Below are 20,532 nucleotides of genomic sequence, written 5' to 3' on the forward strand. Positions count from 1 at the left end.
CCAGGGTTGGGGGAGGACATGAGTAGAAAGTTGTCAGGCCCATCAATGACTTCCTGTAGACTAGCCTTTACCAAGAGCGCTAATATTGGACCCCTCAGATCCTTAGGAGTCTGGAGTCTCAAGGGAAGATAATGCTTTTTCTATCTCAGGTAAAAAGAAATGAAAGGTGACAGGATGGTGCTATAAACCATGCTCTCCATGTGTGAACAGAAGGGTGCTGGTGAGCACTCCTAACTCATTCTCAGGAGGGCTGGGTGGGAAGAGAGAAGCAGCAGGTACAGTGGAAAGAACCCAGACTCTCAGCATAGGCAGGGCCATATTCTTATTTTTGCCATCATTGGCTTGCAACAAGCTATTGAACTTCTGGGACTTCTGTTTCTTTCCCTTGGAAACAAAAAAGGACTGTTTTGGATAATGCCCAACTTCCTTCCAGATCCAAGTGCTATGTGTAAGGCAGTGGGAAGAAATAAGAAGTCCCCCCGAAAACTTGCAAATAAGCCTGAAATAACAGAGAAGCTAAAATAGCAAACCATCTTTCATTTAGGCTTTCTTCTCCTTGTCTTCTTGCTCTATTTGGGCATGTCACAAGAACCAGGAACTACATTGAAGAATTTCAGGTTTATTGTTTGCCAGTAGTTTTATATTTTTATTAAAAACAACTGTTAAATTTTAGCACAGGGCTAGAAGCCTGCGCTCTACATACAAAGCCTCTATATATTCAGTAGAAAGACAAGGAGAAAAAAATGGGACAGTGAAAGGGATGGTCAAAGAAATATTTTTAAGTATTTGAAAGTGTCAAGTACCATGCCAGACATTTTATATATAATAGTAACAACCCCTTAAAGGATACGTGGGGACTTGATTATAAGCCAGGTACTTGTTCATTTAATATATACATAAAACAGTTCTATGGGGTTGGTACCAAAATTACCCTCCCTGTAGAAAGGAAAGTGAACCCCACTTGGTTAAAATAACTTCCATAAAGTTACATAATTGGTAGGTAATGAGCTAGTAAGTGGTGAGAGCATGTGATCTCACTTAAAATGACTTATTTTGAAAGTTTACTTCCTCAAGGATGGCAAAAGAACAGTAGAATAATCCTTTATATGTAAAGCACATCGATGTCAGAGTTAAAACCCCAATTCTGTTACCATTAAGTAGTTACAATACAGAAGAGCGAACAACACCATGAAATTGCGCGCTGGTGAAAACTCAAACACTCAAATCCCCAATGGCTCTAATTAAAGCAAAACCAAAAAGCAGAGCCACATATGTTAAAGCAAACCATTATCTTTGTGAAGACATGTAAGGAGAGCCTAATGCAAGCATTTGCTAACTCCTGTTCCCCTTTGAGACAAGAGCTATTATTCAGCCTATTTCATGGCCTATTTTAGCTTCCCACACATGCTATTTGACCAAAAAGGGGAACCTCCACTGGGTGGCTGATGAGTTAAAGTTGAAGATGCTTTCTCAAGAAAGCATTCCTCTGGTAGCGATGGTCCTAATAGGAATAAGCCACCAAGGACAGACTCATTGACTTTCCTTTTTTTCTTGACACAGACTTTTTCCACTAGAGTAGGAAAAAATCCACCCATGAAGGTGGCAGAGTTATTGTTTTGAAACCCACAAAGGGGTCACTCTAGCAACACTATGCAGAGCTTTGGCAAAGCTTCCACGAATCCCAGTAACCTTTTAAATCATTGTAGTCAAAGCTACTAGCTGCTCTCATAGTCAGCCAAATGATTTGCCGACCAACAGTTAGCTAAGAAATAATTTATTGAATGAGTTTATTGAGAGATTAAAAGCTTTAAGCCCAAGAAGTTGGAAGTGGCTCCCTGGCACGTGTTAACTTTTGTGGGAGATACTTTCTTCAATTTGCCTGAGTTCAAGGAATGGATGTAATTAAACTAAATGGTGCTGCAGATAATATTTTGCAGAATTTTAAACATACACAGAAAGTAATACATTCCTATCGCCTGTTTGCAGATGAATGCATTTGATTCCTGAGCATTTAAAAACACTTGAACTGAACATCTTTTTTGCAAAACCAAACCAAACCAAACCAAACCAAACCAAACCAAACCAAACACTCTGCAGCCTCTCTCTCCTGGTGGGCTTTCTTTTCCATGGTGGAAAGGTCACTGTGAGTGTGTGTGTCTCTCTGTGTTTAAAAGTCTCTGCGTATCACCAGGATTTGAGGCAGCACTACAGGATTATGCAGGATCAGGGAACCAATATTTTAGGAATCTATAAGTTAGAGAATCTTCCACTTGATTTGCAGCTACAAGTCTTTGGATTATTCTGGCCAGCTTATACAGAGGAACAATTTTGGCAAGAGCCATGAGGTTCCTTTCTGTCTGATACAAGCATCTTCGTAACTCAGAGTCCTTCTGAACCTACTACCTTGAAAATCTGTTCAAGATGTGTTTCAATATCATAATTTAATCGATTCTGTGATACTCTGGACGATTTCTTACACAGAGTGGAATGGTACATGTTTTTGTACTTGGAGAATCATCTTGCTTTTTTATTGTTGCAGTTGTGCTGGGTTGAATATCCTATTTTGAAATTGATAAGAGGCCTCTGCCTAAACCATCAAATACGCGAGGTGCAAGGACTTCTTATCACAAGAGTGGCATTGACCTTGGGAGCCTGTTTCGATTGTATTTTCCTGCAGCTGTTTTCTGCTGCATTTATCAGCATTTCCTGCCTCGCCTCGATACAAACTACAGCTCACGTGGATTCTCAGTTGCTTGCTGGGACTGCAAACCCCCCATTGTGTCAAATGGTGGTGCCTTCCTCCTAGAGCTATTTCTTTCATCTGTACTGGGTACAGCTCCGCCTGTCCCCTCATCTTCACACTGAGGGCCGCTGGTTCTGACATCAACTATCCTGATGAAGTATGAAGGCTTTGACCATGAACTCCAAAGGACGACTCTGGCTCCAAGGTTTGTAGCTGGAAGAGGACTTACCGCCTTGCTATTCCTGGGCATTTTGATATCAAAAATGCAACTGGGGCGGGGGTTGAAGATAAACTGATGGAGGTGGCACAGCTTCTCCCCTATGCTATTATGTGATCATGTGATTCTCCCAGAATCACGCATTCCTGTGCAAGGGGCCTTGCATGGATATTGGGATATAGCCGAGCTGAAAACTGGAATCTAAGATTTAAGGAAAAAATCCTCAATGGCTAGAATGGGGAAAGGAGGTGTCAGGGGCTGGCCATATCTAGGCAAGATGTAAGCAACTCTGTTTCTCTAGCTGGGCTCTCCAATAGGGCCCCCACTAGCCCCATGTAGCTGTTATTGGTTAAAACTAAATGAAATTTAAAATGCAGCCCCCCCTCCCGCCCTTGGTCAGACTGACCATACCTGCAGTGTTCAACAACTACGTGAGGCTAGCTCAAGGCGGCCGTGGTGGCCAGCTCAGATGATGGTAAAGCGTTTCTGTTACAGCTGAAAATTTGACTGGACACCACTAGCTCACGACACACTTGAAAATCACAACAACGACCCTAATGATTATGAAAAAGGGAATGCATTTCTGGAACTGGGAGGTTGAAATGAGGTTGCTAACCTGGCCCACATCCCAGTACGTGGTCAGTTTAGTGGATAATATTTCCTTCCAAGAAATTAAGAGAGGGCTGGGGGAACGAAGACAGGTTCTGGGGCACATGTGGAAGGCAGGAGCCCTGACTGCAGCAGCAAAGAGCCTCAGAGCTGGGCATGGCCAGCCAGCAGCGAAGTCCTGAGACCTCACAATGGAATCTCCCCAGTGGCTTAAAAGGCCAAAGTGACTCTGTCCTTTGATCCTCCAGCAGCCCCATGAGAAGACAAGCCAGGGCAGGATGGAGTTGAAGAGTACGTCATTCCGTGGGTATCCCTGAGACATTAGGGGACCACCTGGTTGGCAGACAGATGGCCTTCCATCAAGCAGGCGAAGGACCAGGCACAGTGAGAGGGGAATAAAGGAAAGCATGGCTTTGGTGCTGGAGCGGTCAGGGTCCTGGGGTTGCATTCACTCTGAAATCAGAGTCCGGAGAGATGAAAAGCTGCCCTGTGCCTTGTAGACACAGAAGATGAGAGAGCTGGGACCAGAATCCTGGGTGGGGAGCTTCTATCCGAGTGCCGTTGTTTTACAGACACTTATGTGATGGTTAAAGCTGAATGCCCTGCTTACTTGTCTAAATCGACGCAAATTCCAGGGAGGTCAAGAAAGGTTTTCTAGGGGTACCTGGCTGGCTCAGTCAGTTAAGTGTCTGCTTTCAGCTCAGGTCAGGATCTTAGGGCCTGGGATTGAGCCCTGCATTGGGCTCCCTACTCTGAGGGGAGCCTATTTCTCCCTCTCCCTCTGCCTCTCCCCCTGGTCATCCTCTCTCAACTAAGTAAAATTTTAAAAAAAGAAAAAAAGGAGGGTTTTCTAAGTATGATCAGTTTTCCTTTTATTAGCTACCAGCCTTCCAAAGTTTGGCTGGCCTTGGCCTTGCAAACATCAGCGCAGACCAGTGTCTGTGGAGTGATCAAGCATCAGAAGGCTGGGGCCAGGTAGGTGGGGGCCAGCAATGCCCACTATGCCCATGGTACCCTGCCCTGCCTGGATCGGCAGTTGGAAAGGGTGGTAGGGTGATGGGTCTTCCAAGGATAACTCCTCCAAGGCAGCTGACCATGGGAGCAGATTGCCTGTAACACTTCAGTTTATGGAAACATTCGTGATAATTAGGGAAACAAAATATCTAGTGGTTATCTCCCAAAATTCTGGTCAATGAAAAATGAGAGTTATTCTGGAGAAACTTTGGGGGCAAGGTTTGCTTGCTTTTAGAGAGAGATACCAAGAAGAGATAGCCTTCTCTCTTTCCTCTGGATACTGGGTCTGCATGGGGGGCTGGAACTGCTGCAGCCGTCTTGTTACCATGATGGGCTGGAGCCCAGTGACGGCATCCCTTGGCCATGTTGTTGAACCGATGAATTAACCATCCTTGGAGCTGTCCTACCAGTGGACTTTATGATGGGAGATTCATTCATTCACTCACTCACTCATTCATGCCATAAATATTACATAAACACAGAGAAGTGCCAAGCATTACTCAAGGCATTTGGAGTGCTACAGAGGATAAAACACAAAAGATCATTGGTCTAAATTTGCTTATTGCTTCATCTTTTTTTTTTTTTTTTTTGCTTCATCCTTCTTAAGGGAAGTCTTTGTGACCTGAAACCAGAAGTCCTTTAACTTACACCCTGTTGACTACACATTGGCTCCATAGGTAATTTAAAAGCCTACAATTAAGTGGCATAAAAAGAACCCAAAGGACACTTCTTGGTTCCTATCTTATTTGACATGTCTATATTTGACACTTCAGACCACTTTTTTTCCCAAACCACTGCCGCTTGTTTTGGCTTCCATTCTGATACACACTTCTGGTTTACATCCTATTTCTCCATCCACTTCTCAGTCTTTGAAGGCTTTTATTTTATTTTTTTTTAAGATTTTATTTATTTATTCATGAGAGACACACAGAGAGAGGCAGAGACACAGGCAGAAGGAGAAGCAGGCTCTCTGCAGTGAGCCCAATGCGAGAGTCAATCCCAGGCCCTTGGGATCATGACCTGAGCCAAAGGCAGATGCTCAACCACTGAGCTACCCAGGTGCCCCTTTGAGGGCTTTTCTTATTCCCAGACCATTTCTGCTTTACTCCCAGATCATTTAATGTTGGGGCTCCATGGGGTCTTCCATCAGGACTATTTATGTTCTCATTCTATACCTTCTCTGAGAATGATCATCAACTCATGTGACTTCATGACATACAACGACTATTCCAAACCTGCATTTCCAACCCAGTTCTCTCTCTTGAGCTTCAGATCTGTATCTTTATTTTTTAAAACTATTTTATTTATTTATTCATGAGAGACACACACAGAGAGAGGCAGAGACATAGGCAGAGGGAGAAGCAGGCTCCATGCAGGGAGCCCGACGTGGGACTCGATCCCGGGACTCGGGGATCATGCCCCGAGCCGAAGACAGATGCTCAACCGCTGAGCCACCCAGGTGTTCCCAGATCTGTATCTTTAGTGATCTACATAGACACGTGGGTATCTCAAACCCAGTGTGGTCAAACCATGGCAATATTTGGTGCCTTAAGCTGGCTTGTTTTGGGTTCCCTGGCTTAGTGAATGGCCCCTCTATCTGCCCATCTGGTCGCTCAAGCCAGAATCCTGAGTATCAGCCAAGCCCACACACCATCCTCTTTTCTCCACAAATCTCAGCAGTCCTCTTGACTCCATCTCCTCTATTTCTCCAGTCTGTTCTCTCCCCAGTTACCCCATTCCTGCTACCCCCCATCACATCACTGAATCCCAGCAATAGTCAGTATCTGGCCATCCTGACACATGTCTTGGCCTCCCTCCATATTCTTCTCCATAGGCAGAGCAATGAGGCTGCAAATCTGATCATGCAGAGCAGCCTTCCGCAACCCCTCAGGGCTCTCAGGATAAAGGACAAGCAACGAGTATAGTGTCCCTGCCTGCATGATCTGCCCCAACACCCCCCTCACCTTACAGACACACTGGACACACAGTCTCTCCCTCTCTAGCCTCAACTTGGTGCCTCTGCATGGGCTAGTCCTTCCCCTTGTGACATTCCCCCTGCCTGTCAGCTTCTGTAGGATAATTCTCCTCACATTCCAAGTTTCCTCTGTGACACTACTCCTTCCAGGATGCCTTCCCTAAGTCCCCACGCCTGGGTGGGTGATGCTTCCAGGTATCCCCGGACATACTGTACTTTCCCTGTCATAACTGTTGAGTGCCTGAACCCTACTTCTGGAACTATGGGTTCTGTTGTCCAGGGAAGCCAGGCTTGTCTCTGTTTCATATTCCTGATGCCCAGGAAGGTGCCTGCAACATCACAGGCATTCACCATACACGCAAGAGATGAGTAAATTTTCTGGGGATGTTTGTTCATGGCTATAAGAAAAGTGTCAGTCATTTTTTGGCTTGGGGTGGTGATTTTTTTTAAAAAAGATTTTATTTATTTATTTATTCATGAGAGACACACAGAGAGAGGCAGAGACAAAGGCAGAGGGAGGAGCAGGCTCCCTGCGGGAAGCCTGATGTGGGACTCGATCCCAGGACCCGGGCATCATGACCTGAGCAGAAGCCAGACACTCAACCACTGAGCTATCCCGATGCCCCTAATTTTTTTTTTTTTTTTTAAGAACCATATTGCTTAAGAGAATTTTGGTCACAACTTTTATTTATTTTCTTTATTGTTTAAAGCACTTCCCAACTACCCCACGAGGGCAATCCACTGTACTGGGCTTTGAGGAGCTCCATCAGTAATTACAGTCGCTGATGCAGAAGCTAAGCACTCTTTTTATTTCGACACAGCTACCCTATACCACAGCTTTCCGAAGATGCCATTCCTACATGAGGCATCAGAAACAGCTAAAAAACATGACAAAGTAATTGTGCCTGGTAAAGGCTGTGAAAAGCATTTCCCACAAACTCTGACTTGAAAAGCCTACGCACCTGGGGTACCAGATAATCAACTACTACATTTGTCTCCTTCGATCTGCTGGAGAATCTTTATTTTTAAAACATAATGACCTTTTAATTTAAATATCGGGCTTTTTTTTTTTTTTTTCTTTTTCTTCTCTTGAATCCCAGAGAAGGGAAAATGCAGCCTCTTGCACAAAAAGCATTGTCCATTGCAGGGAGCTTCTGTTTGTGCTTATCATTAAAAAGAACACCTTCCAAAATGTTGCTCTCACTCAATTAAGGCCAAAAGCACACCTCAGGGCACTTTATTATCTGCTGTGACACGTTATCTCTAATTCCCAGCACACAGTGGGAAGGAAGTTGCTCACTGGCGTCCAGGCAGTTCTATCCTGCATGCCCCGTGCTCCCCTTCCCTCCCCCGGGGGCTCTTTCCTTCCCCAGGGTCTCAGTGGGACTGCGTGGAGACTCCTGCAGGAGCTGCCACGGCCCCAGCTACAACCCCTGCATGGAGCACCAGGCTCCCCTTTGGGTGTGGAAGTGAGTTCCGGCCACTGCTGGGACAAGGTCTCCCTTCCCTCTCCTGCCCTCCTGCTAACTGGTGGCTACATCCATGTGAATTAAACACACCCATCCCATATGCAGCAGGTGACCCTGGGGGAGAACAGGGGTTTTCCAGGAAAATCCACACAACTGCCACCGTTAACACCCCTGATATTCTTCAAACCCAGCATTACGGCTATTTGTAGAGACTATTTGCAAAAACACAAACAGCAATACTTACTGAGATCCTCTGACCACCAACTGGCAACACGTTACAAAGTTTTCCTGTGTTCCCCTAAATTCCAAATGGAGGACACACGGGCTTAGCAGGGGTTTTAAGAGTCTACACTCGCTGGCGGCCGTGTGCCCTTCAACAGGGCAATAACCTCGCTGGGCTTCCACCACTTAATCTCTATGTTGGAAAAACACCACCAGCTTGGCCAGGTGACCTCTTGAGATCCCTGCTAAGTCAGAGAGATAGCATCAGGATTTTACTAATGGCCAAACCATTCCCTGTTTTCAGGATCTTTTTCTCCTTAACACTTAAAAGTCACTATCTGGAAGTAGGATATGTAGCATCCATCTACATAAATAAACACATAATATGATACTGTCTATTTAAATAACGGGCAATGAAGTTTCACAGACCATAGAGCTGAATAAACAAGGGGGATCAGAGAAATAGGAAGTTCAGCAACACAAGTGAATAAACCCAGAGACAGACAGCCGCCAGTTGCACGTGTCAATAAACGTTTAAGTGAACACCAGCTATATCCCATGCACTGTCGGAGGCCCCATGTGGGGATCAATCCCAGGACCCTGGGATCATGACCTGAGCCAAAGGTAGATGCTTAACTGACTGAGCCACCCAGGCATTCCTGCAGGCTTGAATTTAAAAGGAACATAGTGAGTCAAAGCTTTTTTGGAAGTAAGTGGTAGGACCAACACCCCTGTTTCAGCCACAGATCACTTAATTTCTCTGTGTTAGTATCACCTCCTCCAGAAGTTCTCCATGATTGTCTTTATCTAAAATCATGGCTCTACCTATGATTTTATCTTTTTGCCCTGCTGCTCTGTTTTTCTTCATGAGGCTTGTCACTCCTTGACAGCAGATCACACGTTTATTTATTTCCTATCTCCTTTAGTAGAATAGAAACTCTGAGAAGGTAAGAATTTTGATCTTTTGGTTATCGCTGTAGCTCAACCCCTGGGGGACCGCCCAGCCCACAGGGGCACTCAGTACCAATTTGTTGGATGAACAAATGACCCTGAGTCTAAGAGAGCCCTTACGTTCTTCTGATTCAAACAAACAGGCCACAGGATCGGGAAATAAGCAGTTAAAAAATAAGCTATCAAATTATAGATTATCTTTCATCACTAGTTGGTTTTAACATTTTTATAATTTAGAATGATGATGGCCTCTCTGAACATTTACCTTGTGTTCTTCCCAAACCTGCTGTATCCCTATTGTGGAAATTTTGGAAAATGGGATTAAAAGAATTTATGATTTCATGTACCTACTACAACTTGACTAACCATAAAATTTTCTTTTTACGGAGTCTTTAAAGTGTCCTTCATTCTCACATGGTCTCAATATGTCCAGAGAATAAATTATTTTCTCGGATTTTAAAACTTTTATCTAAAGTCCCTTCTAGGGGTACCTGGGTGGCTCAGTGGTTGAGCATCTGCCTTTGGCTCAGGTCGTGATCCTGGGCCAACATTGGGCTCCGCACAGGGAGCCTGCTTTTCCCTCTGCCCATGTGTCTGCCTCTCTGTGTGTCTCTCTTGAATAAATAAAATTTTAAAAAATCTTAAAAAAATAAAGTTCCGTCTGCTCTCAAAAATTATGTGATTCTATATGGAAATCAATAAAAGCAAACAAACCCACAAGCCATCAAGTGCTTGTACTCTTTATTTCCAATGCATTTCATTAAGTGAAGGATTCTTGACCTTGTTCCTATAGATATCTGAGATCTTTTTCCCTCTTCCACCCAGTCTCTCATTTTCCCTCATTTAAATTTATGTCTCAGCTTGGGATTTTTAACCTGCTAAGAAAAATATAAAGAATTTTGAGGAGAAGTAACAGGATAATAAAATCTCATCGATTTTGAGTTCACCCTGCCCCAATACTGATAAATCTCACATCACTACTGTTTCCCTTTATACTTTCTATGGCCAAGTGGGGTATTATTAAGCAAAATCAATAATGTAAAGAAGCTGGAAGAGGAAAGCTGACCTACTGAGGATAAACCGCTTTGTGCGAGGTCAGCAAGCTCATGCACAGCACAGCGTGGCCACCGTGGGAAGGGAGGCCGGCCCTCGCGGGCAGGTGGATGGGTGGGCACAGTAGTTCCAGACACCAGGCAGCTGTCTGGGACCACACGTCCCAGGAGGTGACTGGAGTCATTTGTCCTAGTCCAGGAGGCGGCACACAATGAGGAATTACCACTATGCAATGATCACTCCAAATATCTGAAACATCTCTTGGAAACACACAACTTGGAAAATGATTAAGAAATCCTTTTGCCACTTGCCATTTCACTCAGGTCGTGGGAACAGAGCTGCATCTGTTTTACCCACCAGGATCCCAGCTACAGCAAGGGGAGAATGCCCTAGAAGGGGAAGGAGGAAGACAGGAAAACCAAAAGCAGAGGTGTACGAGGGAAACTGAATCAGGCCGGGGGTGAGGTGTCTCGCGTCACCACCACCCCAACACTGCTAAGGGGGGGTTGTGGATCCTGGCACCTCAGATAAAAGGGGGCAGCAATGCTCCTTCCTAACTCTGGGGCCTGTGGACCGATGGTGAGGCATGAAAAGGGTCTCAACACCTGGAAAGGTGAGGATGATACTAATAACGGTGTGTCACCACCTCTTGAGGATGTATGGGATGACGGCTGCTATGTAACCTCGCATGTTGTTGAGGACTGAATTGCATCCCCCGCACCCCCCCAGATGCGTGTGCTGAATCCCCCCCCCCCCCCCCGCCCCTCGCCCCACTGTGTCACTCTATTTGGAGGAAGAGTCTTTAAGGAGGTGATTAAGGTTAAATGAGGTTTTAAGGGCAGGGCCCTGATCCTATAGGGCTGATGTCCTTCCTGGAAGGGGAAGGGACAGCGGGAGCGTGTGTGCATGGAGGGGAGGCCACATGTGGACACAGTGCGACGGCAGCCATCCGCCAGCCAAGCGGAGAGGCCGCACGGAAATCCATCCAGGTGACATCACGATCTCAGACTTCCCGCCTCCCGAACAGTGAGGAGGAAGTACGTTTCCACTGCTTAAGCCACTCAGACTGTGCCACCGTGTTACAGCAGCCCTATGAGCTAACACACGAGTGTTAGCCCAGGTAAACCTCATCACGTTGTCCATGCTTTCAGGTGACGAAACTGAAGCACAGAGAAGGTAAGCACCTTGATGAAAGTTGCACAGCTAGTCTGCAGGGGAGCTGGAATTGAACCCAAGCGATCGGATGCCAGGGCCTATGTTCCTAACAGCTGATAGCATATAAGGTAACGTGACTAATATCCACAGCGATACAAATGGATGCTTTTTTTTTTTTTAAGATTTATTTATTTGAGAGAGTGAGAGCTCACAAGAAGGGGGAGGGCAGAGGGAGAGCGAGCGAGCAAGCGAGAGAGACCCTCAAGTAGACTCCTTGCTGAGCACAGGGCTCGATCCCAGGACCCCCAGACCATGACCTGAGCTGAAACCAAGATGATTGGGTCCCCCAGGTTCCCCTCAAATGCATGCTTTTAATCAGAAAAACCCATAGCAAATACATGCTTCTGCATGTACAGTGTGCAAGGGATTTCTAATTTTAGTCCCTCTCTGCTTCTCCTTTTCCCAGCATCCAAACAGTAAACGTGTGTGGGAGCCTCATCTATCTCAAGGGTTACCCGAGGCTGGCGGGACCTGGGAGCAAGCCTTGAGGTCCGTGTTCTCCTGGAGTGTGCGTGCTGGTAAGGAAAGGCAGCCACCAGCCAAACAGAGAGGCACAGACAGTACAGCGAAAAGACAAGCCAGTCGGGACGGGGTGGTGAAGCAGCAGCTCAGCTGGTCCCTTCCTCCACGAGCAGTTTCTGAGCACACACAACGAAGCCCCTGGGAGCCGTCAGCAGTGCCCGCAGGCCCCAGCCTCGATGCCCCCTGTTTCTGTCTCTAGACAATGAGGCTTCTGCTCCAACAACCCATGGCTACTTTGGTTAGGTCAGAAGTTCCTTGGGGAACACTTACCTTAACCGAGTTTTAGGTGCAAGGCGAATAATTAATGCTAAAGTAGAATGTGTTCTCTAGAGTATTCTTGGAGGTTTATAGTAAGAGACATAAAGGTTGCAAGAAGCTAGAAGGGATCATTTCACTAGATGTGAGCAGGCTTTAAATGCGACGGGAGTGTTTATTCAAGCAGGTGGATGCTTATCGTGCAGCATGACACCTGCAGTCACTGACCACCTCTGCTGCAGAGTGCCGAAGGGGGAAGCGGGAAGATTTAAGGGGAGGCCTGGGGGTTGTAAAGAGAGCAAGACACTGGAGAAAATTGACAAAGCTGTGGATTCCTCTTCCCTGGAGAGCATGGCCAATTGTATTGTGTTTTGTATTTTGGTAAGGCCTTAGCCAGAAAAAGAAGGATAAAGTGGCTCACCAAGTGGATTTCCGGGCCCCAGGAGGCTCTGATAGTTCTAGAAGATAGTCAGAAATAGCACAACTTCACACCCTGCCTCCAGCACCCCTGCCACTTAGGGCAGGGCAGGGCCACTTCCTCCTTGTAGCATTTCAGGGGGGCAATCTGTGCTAAGAAACAGTACTCGAGGAGTGCCACCGGGAAGCCCTGTGACAGGAATGGACAAGGTCAAATGCACGCGAGGCATAAGGCCCAAGTCACTGACAACGGTGGAATCAGAAGGGTGAACCAGAGTAAGAAACGCGAGCTGCCGTTTTATATCAGGCCTGCAGAAGATGCATAGAAACATGCTAAACCCAGGATCAGGGGTTGCCTGAACTATCAGGATGGATCTTCACAGGAGAATATGTGCTCAATAATCTGGCCCACCAGATAACACCAGCTTCAAACAATAGTAAGACTTGAAATAGAAAATTACTGGTGATGACTGCATGAAGGCTGTAAGAGGACACTTTGTCATTTCATGGAGCCTAATGGGAAAGAGGTGACAGGAAAGAGAAGAGAAGAGGGGAGGGGAGAGGAGGAGGGTGGGGAGAGGAGGGAGGAGGGAGGGGAAGGGGGGAATGGAGGAGGAGGAGGGAGAGGGGAGGAGGGAGAGAGGAGTAGGGAGAGGAATGGAGGGGGGGAGGGAGGAGCAGGGAGGGGAGGAGGGAGAATGGAAGAGGAGGAGAAGAGAGAGGGCAGGAGGGAGAGGAATGGAGGGGGAAGGAGGAGCAGAGAGGAATGGAGCGGGAGGGAGAGGGGAGAAGGGAGAGAGGAGGAGGGAGAGAGGAGGAGGGAGAGGGGAGGAGGGGAAATGGAGGAAGAGGAGGGAGAGGGCAGGAAGGAGAGGATGGAGGGGGAGGGAGGAACAGAGAAGGGAGGAGCAGAGAGGGGAGGAGCAGAGAGGGGAGGAGGGAGAGGGGAGGAGGGGAAATGAAGAGGAGGGAGAGGGCAGGAAGGAGAGGAATGGGGGGGAGGGAGGAGGGAGGGGCAGAGAGGGGAGGAGGGAGAAGGGAGGAGGGCGAAGGGAGGAGGGAGAGGGGAGGGTACCTGAGGGGAGAGGAGGAATGAGGGAGTAGGAGAGAAAGCCTAATTTAGGACAGCAGACCTCTTAAAAAATAAAAATGAAGAATACTTAATATACCACTTAAACCGCTGCATAATTTGTATTTAAAGACCGTCCTTCAATAAGCAAAAGGCGCGGTCTTCCTTGGCAACCACTTGCGGCCACTTTCACAAAGCGTCCGCAGCATCACTGTCAATATTATCACCTGAAATCTCTTCTGCATACAGTTATATTTTATCATTTTCTTCACTTCGACTTCTTTTATTGTGGGGAGACAGACCGCCAGCAAGCAATCTGTTAAGGAAATTCTAGATGCCTGCAGATTTTTAACATTTGTCTTGGGAACCCCTAGTGCCCAAAAGAGCTTCAGCAATTAACTTCGCCCCAGCTGTGCGTATTCGCACACCAACAGGCTCCCCACCGGTACCCACATCATTCCTCCAGCCACATCAGCCTGTGCAGCATCCTGCGGTGTGACTCCAAAGCTGAGAAAAAGGGAGCTTGATTTCTCTTCTCTAATATAATACCGAGTGCTCTGGAGTGGTCTGCAAAATTCTCTTTTCTCTCCCAAACCGTCTGGAGTTCTAAAGGTTCAAATCCTGATAAAGCGACGCAGAGAAAGGAATCCAACTCCGAGAAATATGCACACAGATTCCCTGTGGCGGGGACCAGTCTCCCTTACCTTTATCATAGATTTCCTTCAAGACTCCTCGTTTTATCAGCTCCTCTCTGCTTTGCCTCATTGATATTTTCCTTTCCAGGGCTACAGCAAAAGACAGAGAAGCAGGTGTGAGTCAGTAACAGAGCTGCTTTTCAAAGGACTCCTATGTTAACATGTATTAAAAAATAGCTTATGGGAAAGCTTCTGTAAGTCACATTTTATTCATGCAAATGAATGAAACCTGATAGGCATTTTAATCAGATTATTTCACTTGATCATCAAAACAATCTTCAAACCACGTATGAGGTAGGCACTTTTATTTCATTTTATTGCACCCTGCTTTAAGGTGGAGAAATCTGTAGCATAGAGAAATTCAATAACTTGTCAGAGTTGCAAAACTATTGACATGAGGAGCCAGGATTCCAAGGTGGAAATGCTACCTCCACTCTTGGCCCATCTTCCTGATGGTGGCATTTCCTTGTAAGTGGGATTTTTAAAAAAAATCATGTAGTTCATATGGATCACGTCTCATATTTTGAGAATTTTGTTGCTTCCCAACTATTAAAAAAAAGGTATGAAAATATTTCCTACAAAGTGCTCTGGATTGAGAGATGGGGGATGGGGCCAGGTAGTGGGGGACCCTCGGGGGACAGGTGCTCATTGTTCTCCTCTCTTAGGCTCCAAATCCAAGCAGACAAGGGAGGTGTGAGCTGCCCAGTTATGAAACGCACCCACCAGGCCCCAGCTGCACGCCTGAGCCAAACACGTATGCAGGTGGCACTGGAGGAGGGAAGAGGGAAGGTTTCTCTGGGGTCAGGGGGCGTGACAGGGCGATCTGAGTGAAGAGTCCAGAAGTGGAAAAGTGAGTGGCAGCACAAAGGGCAGGCCTGGGGCTCCAGGTAAGGTGGGGAAAGCCAGCAGCTGACACTTCTGTTCCTGCCTGAACACTGAGAGGAGGAGGTGAGAGCTTATTTTGGTTGTTTTTTGTCAGTTTGAGAAGCTCTACATCCTTTGGTTCGGATACACAGTTATTCCTTGGGGTGGGGGGAGCGAGTTATAAAATAAAGACATTTTATGCAGATAAATTCAAATACAGATTAATTACACACAGACCACGCTCGGTAGAATTTAGTCCAAAGAATACAAGCAAGCACTAGAAAGCAAGCAAAGAAATAGGGACTATGATTCTGTTACCTACTAGCCATGTGACTGTGGTCAAGTCACTTGCCAGTTGGAGAAAACACTGATGCCCCAGCCCCAGTTTCTCTGATTTATTTACTTATTTTTAAAAGACTTTACTCATTTATTCATGAGACACACACACACACACACACACACACGCACACACACACACAGAGAGAGAGAGAGAGAGAGAGAGAGAGAGAGAGAGAGAGAGGCAGAGACACAGGCAGAGGGGGAAGCAGGCTCCATGCAGGGAGCCCGACGTGGGACTCGATCCCGGGTCTCCAGGATGTAGGAGTTTTATGACTCATACCAAAGGACACCCTGTGGAGGAGGGCAGAAAGATATCCTCTCTGCAGAAGAGGAACACCCAGAGAAGGGAGACAGACCTGCACGCAGTTAGGTTAGAAAGCCCTGTCTGCTTTTGTTAGGAGTTAGGTGGACAGGTGGGCAGTCAGGGCCAGGGTCCCCAACAAGAAAATATAGAGTCACGACAGCAAAAATAAAACAGCACTAACATACTGATTTGTAGCTGAAGACAGGACCACACCAGCATTCTGCTTTGCGGCCTTTGCAGAAATGACTTCTGCAAAATGTCCGTAAATAAGACAATTAATCACAAAGCATTTGTTAAAGTCACGGGCAAGGAGCAGCTAAGAGATAAGCCCACAGAAGTCAGTTAAAAAAAAAAAAAAAAAAAAAAAAGACCATCAGCACAGAGATGTTAACCTAATAGGTCGACAGATACGTGACCAAAGCCCTGATGGGCACGACCCAGCACACTCTAATGGCCTAGGATAGTTCTTTTTTTTTTTTTTTAAAGATTTTATTTATTTATTCATGAGAGACACAGAGAGAGGGGCAGAGACACAGGCAGAGGGAGAAGCAGGCTCCACGCAGGGAGCCCGACGTGGGACTCGATCCCGGGTGTCCAGGATCACACCCTGGGCCAAAGGCAGGTGCTAAACTGCTGGGCCACCCAGGCTGCCCAGCCTAAGATAGTTCTGCAAAAGAGCTCATAAAAGCCCCTAACCGTAGAAACTCTGAGGCAACCCTCAGAGCCCCCCCTCCCTCTTCAGGAGCTTTATAACTATCGCTCAGTAAACTTTGCTTTCCTGCTCACTACGCTTCATTCTTCAAAAGTGGTGTGACCAAGAACCGTGGACACTGAGGGGCAAAAATCCTGTAGCCCTTTAAAGCCAAGATTTGCTTAGGGGCCCCATGGGAAAAGACTCAACAGGCAAGGTGGAGCAGGGGTTTTTAAGAAAGGACTTTGTTAACAGATCCTGTGGGTGGCATAAAGCCACCCAGAAAGCACACAAAAAGAGGTGCCTTGCAGTCCCATATCGAACCACCAATTGAATGGGTTTCTCTTAATCAAAATGAGGTTTCTCAGGGGCTTTTCAAAACCACAGACAGAAGTAGAAGGACCTGATGCCCAGCACCAAAGGAAGAATCCACAGAAAGGTGGGCAAAACCGTGGGCTTGGTGGTCTGAGATGGCAAGTTTCCATAGAATGTGGGTGCTCCCAGGCCAACCACTCAGCCACATGGACCTCTGTGGGCTCCCTGTGCTCATTTGACAATGGCAGACACCCTGCCCATGGAGAAAGGTATTCTGGCAGGGGCAGGAGATGATGGCGACCTAAGGGGCAGTCCCACCCCTTACAGAGTTGACTGACTAACATGCGGTTCAGATGGTCATCAGAAGGTAAAAGAAAGGGACATGTTCTAACTCCCCTACTGGGCCACGAGAAAAGGCTTTTCTGAGGAAGAGACCCAGGAGCAGAGCTTGGAAGATGAATGTGTATTATTTCGGCAAAGGGTAGTCAGGTAGGGGTTGAGGGACACTCCAGGCACAGCAAGCTGGGCAGTGGCTCCTGATGGAGGAGCCATGGTGTCGCTGGTGAAGAGAAAGCACCCGATGTTGCTGCAGCTGCCAACACCAGATGGAGGAGGACTCGAGATGTGGCCAGAGGGATGGGGCTGGGCTAGGCAGGGCCGCATGGACCGTGTTATTCTAAGGGCAATGGGAATAAATGATCAGAGATCAGGGCCTACTTAAGCGTGGGGAGAATGGATCAGAGGGAGGCTGGGTCTAGGGATCACCTAGTCTAGGCAAGAGATGGTGGTTGCTTGGATCCAGGTGCTGGTGATGGACATGAAGGCAAAGGATGCACTCAAGCCACATGAAGGTGGCAATGTTGCCATGGTGTCAAGTAAGGATGTGGAGGAGAGAGAGGAGTCGAGGGCAACTGCTTGGTTCTTGACTTGCACAACTGAATGGACAGGTGGTGTTGATTACGCAGTGGGGGATGCGGGATGAGAAGCAGGTTTGTAGGGAAGATGGTGCGCCCAGTGTTAGTTATGCCTAAGAAGAGATTTCAAACACATGCTGTGGAAATGAAGCTGGATACTTTCTAAGACAAGGATGAGGGGCTGAGATTGTGCTTATTAGCGTAGACTGCAATAAATTCTTCCAGGTACCAGTGTTTCTCAAACTTTTCCATGGAAATACTCTCTGCCCTCCCCCCTTTTTTAAAGATTCTATTTATTTATTTATGAGAGACACAGAGAGAGGCAGAGTCACAGACAGAGGGAGAAGCAGGCTCCATGCAGGGAGCCTGATGTGGGACTTGATCCCAGGACTCCAGGACCACGCCCTGAACCAAAGGCAGAGGCTCAACCATTGAGCCACCCATGGTCCCTCCATGGAAACACTTTTTTTTTTTTTTTAAAGATTTCATTTATTCATTCATGAGAGACACAGAGAGAAAGAGAGGCAGAGACACAGGCAGAGGGAGAAGCAGGCTCCACACAGGGAGCCCAACATGGGACTCGATCCCGGGTCCCCAGGATCACACTCTGGGCTGAAGGCGGTGCTAAATCACTTTGCCACCGGGGCTGCCCCATGGAAACACTTCTAATGGTGAAGCAGTAACGAATGCCAGGGGCTCCAAGGGTAGGAATGAGTTGGTTGTCCCAAGCATGCCATTTCTTTACTGTACTGAGTTTTTCCTTAAGATCTAAGGTGGAGGGGCACCCAGGTGGCTATTCGGTTAAGCATCCGCCTTCAGCCTGGGTCATGATCCCAGGACCACATCAGGCTCCCTGAACAGCTGGGAGCCTACTTCTCCCTCTCTCTCTGCTCTTCCCCACTGTTCACGCTCTCCTTCTCTTGCTGTCTCTCTCTTTCAAATAAATAAAATATTTCCTTTAAAAAAAAGAACTAAAGTGGAGCTCACATAATAGATCTATCTGCTCTTATTTAAATCCAAAAATACACTCCACCCCCAACCAATTTCCAAGTTGAACTGACATCTTGGGAAGAGATGGCTTATTTATCCTCTCGCTTTGTCTTATTTCCTAGCACAGAACCCTGTGCCCACAGGGGATACCCAGATCATTTTGAGAAGCGTGGCATGTCACGTTATTTAACTTAATCCTCACCACATCCTGTGAAGTATTATCATTCCCATTTTTCAGAGGTACCTGAAACCCTGCAAAATTGACTTGCTCAGGGTCAAATAGCAGTAAGTGGCAGGGCAGAAAGAATTATTAACGCTTGTTTTTTCCCATACCACATTGTTGTGAAGATCATTACGGTGAGTATAGGCTCTAAATATAATCTAACGTACAAGGCTCTAAAAATGGAAGGCAATTTACTTATTAGTTTATTTGAGGCTGTATGTCATAGTAAAATGGCATAATTACACTTTATTCTTAGGAGAGTCTTCCATCTGGGGCTCTCTTTTACACAAGGTATACGTGATGCTCTCTTCCAGTCTTATTTTTAGCAGCCCTTCCAAAGTGAGAGCTAAGTTTGACTACAGGCAAAGACAGGCTCACCACTGCTCCAGGAAGTGAAGTAAAAGGGCTGTGTGGGCTGTGTGGTGCAGAAGATCCTCTGACCTGGTCTACTACTGAACTACAAAACTCAGGGGGAAGGAGGGTTTGATGTGGGGAGAAAGAAAACGTAATGGTTTTTCCTGTTCACTGACCAAGACTAGATCCAATCTACCCTCTCCAACAACTTTGGCGTTGGGTAGAACAAAGATGAAAAAAAGGAAAACGGAGAAGAAATTACAAAAAGTTAAAGTCAGAGGCAGAGAATTGACAATTCAGGGAAGAGAGGAGGTGTAATGGGTACCACATCTGCTCAAAGGATAGCAGGAATAAATCAGATAAAGTGAGATCTAAGGCATGACCATGAGCTGATTCACTGGGCAATGCTTGGCCTTTGGATGCTAGAAAGTGGAACAGCACAAAGTCATCCATCTATTTAAAAAAAAGAAAACTGGGGATCCCTGGGTGGCTCAGTGGTTTGGTGCCTGCCTTCAGCCCAGGGTGTGATCCTGGAGTCCCAGGATCGAGTCCCACATTGGGCTCCCTGCATGGAGCCTGCTTCTCCCTCTGCCTGTATCTCTGCCTCTCTCTCTCTCTCTCTCATGAATAAATAAATAAAATCTTAAAAAAAAAGAAAGTAAAAATAAAAAAAAACTGAAAAATGGTCTTGTTAGAGGTGTGGTAAAAAGCAGTATTTTTAGGGGCCTCTGGGTGGTTCAGTTGGTTGAGCGTCCAACTCTTGATTTCCATTCAAGTCATGATCTCAGAGTTGTGAGATCGAGCCCCACGTCGGGCTTGCCACTGGATGTGAGCTTGCTTAAGAATCTCTCTTTCTCTCTGCCCCTCCCAGCCCTGGTCTCACTCACTCTTTCTCTCTCTCAAAAAAAAAAAAAAATTGATAAAAAAGAAAGATAGAGTTAGTAAGGGCTTATTTTAAAACAAGAAAATATAAAACACAAGGATCACTCAAATGTTACTGAGTTATTAAAGCACAGGGCAGAATGAAATCTGAGTGACCACACATGGGAATGCTCTGGACTAAACATTTCGGTTATAAAACTGGACCATGGTGACGGCTGTACAACTCTTTA

The 20,532-nt window shown here is 46.5% G+C and overlaps 1 protein-coding gene and 1 long non-coding RNA gene across 12 annotated transcripts in view; one reads left to right on the plus strand and one right to left on the minus strand.

The window, feature by feature from the left end:
* PHACTR1 (phosphatase and actin regulator 1) overlaps positions 1-20,532 on the minus strand; it is a 555,008-nt gene that overhangs the window by 95,730 nt on the left and 438,746 nt on the right. For all 11 annotated transcript variants that reach the window (XM_072813914.1, XM_072813913.1, XM_072813912.1 and 8 more), the window contains one exon: positions 14,436-14,516. In XM_072813914.1, the coding sequence (XP_072670015.1) occupies positions 14,436-14,516 (81 nt within the window). The remainder of the gene's footprint in view (positions 1-14,435; positions 14,517-20,532) is intronic.
* LOC140626254 (uncharacterized) lies at positions 2,735-13,212 on the plus strand. The gene is made up of 3 exons (XR_012025447.1): positions 2,735-2,948; positions 11,405-11,536; positions 11,875-13,212. It is a non-coding gene; the product is annotated as an uncharacterized lncRNA (long non-coding RNA).

Source organism: Canis lupus, chromosome 37 (genome assembly GCF_048164855.1).
Source record: "Canis lupus baileyi chromosome 37, mCanLup2.hap1, whole genome shotgun sequence".
Classification (NCBI taxonomy): domain Eukaryota; kingdom Metazoa; phylum Chordata; class Mammalia; order Carnivora; family Canidae; genus Canis; species Canis lupus.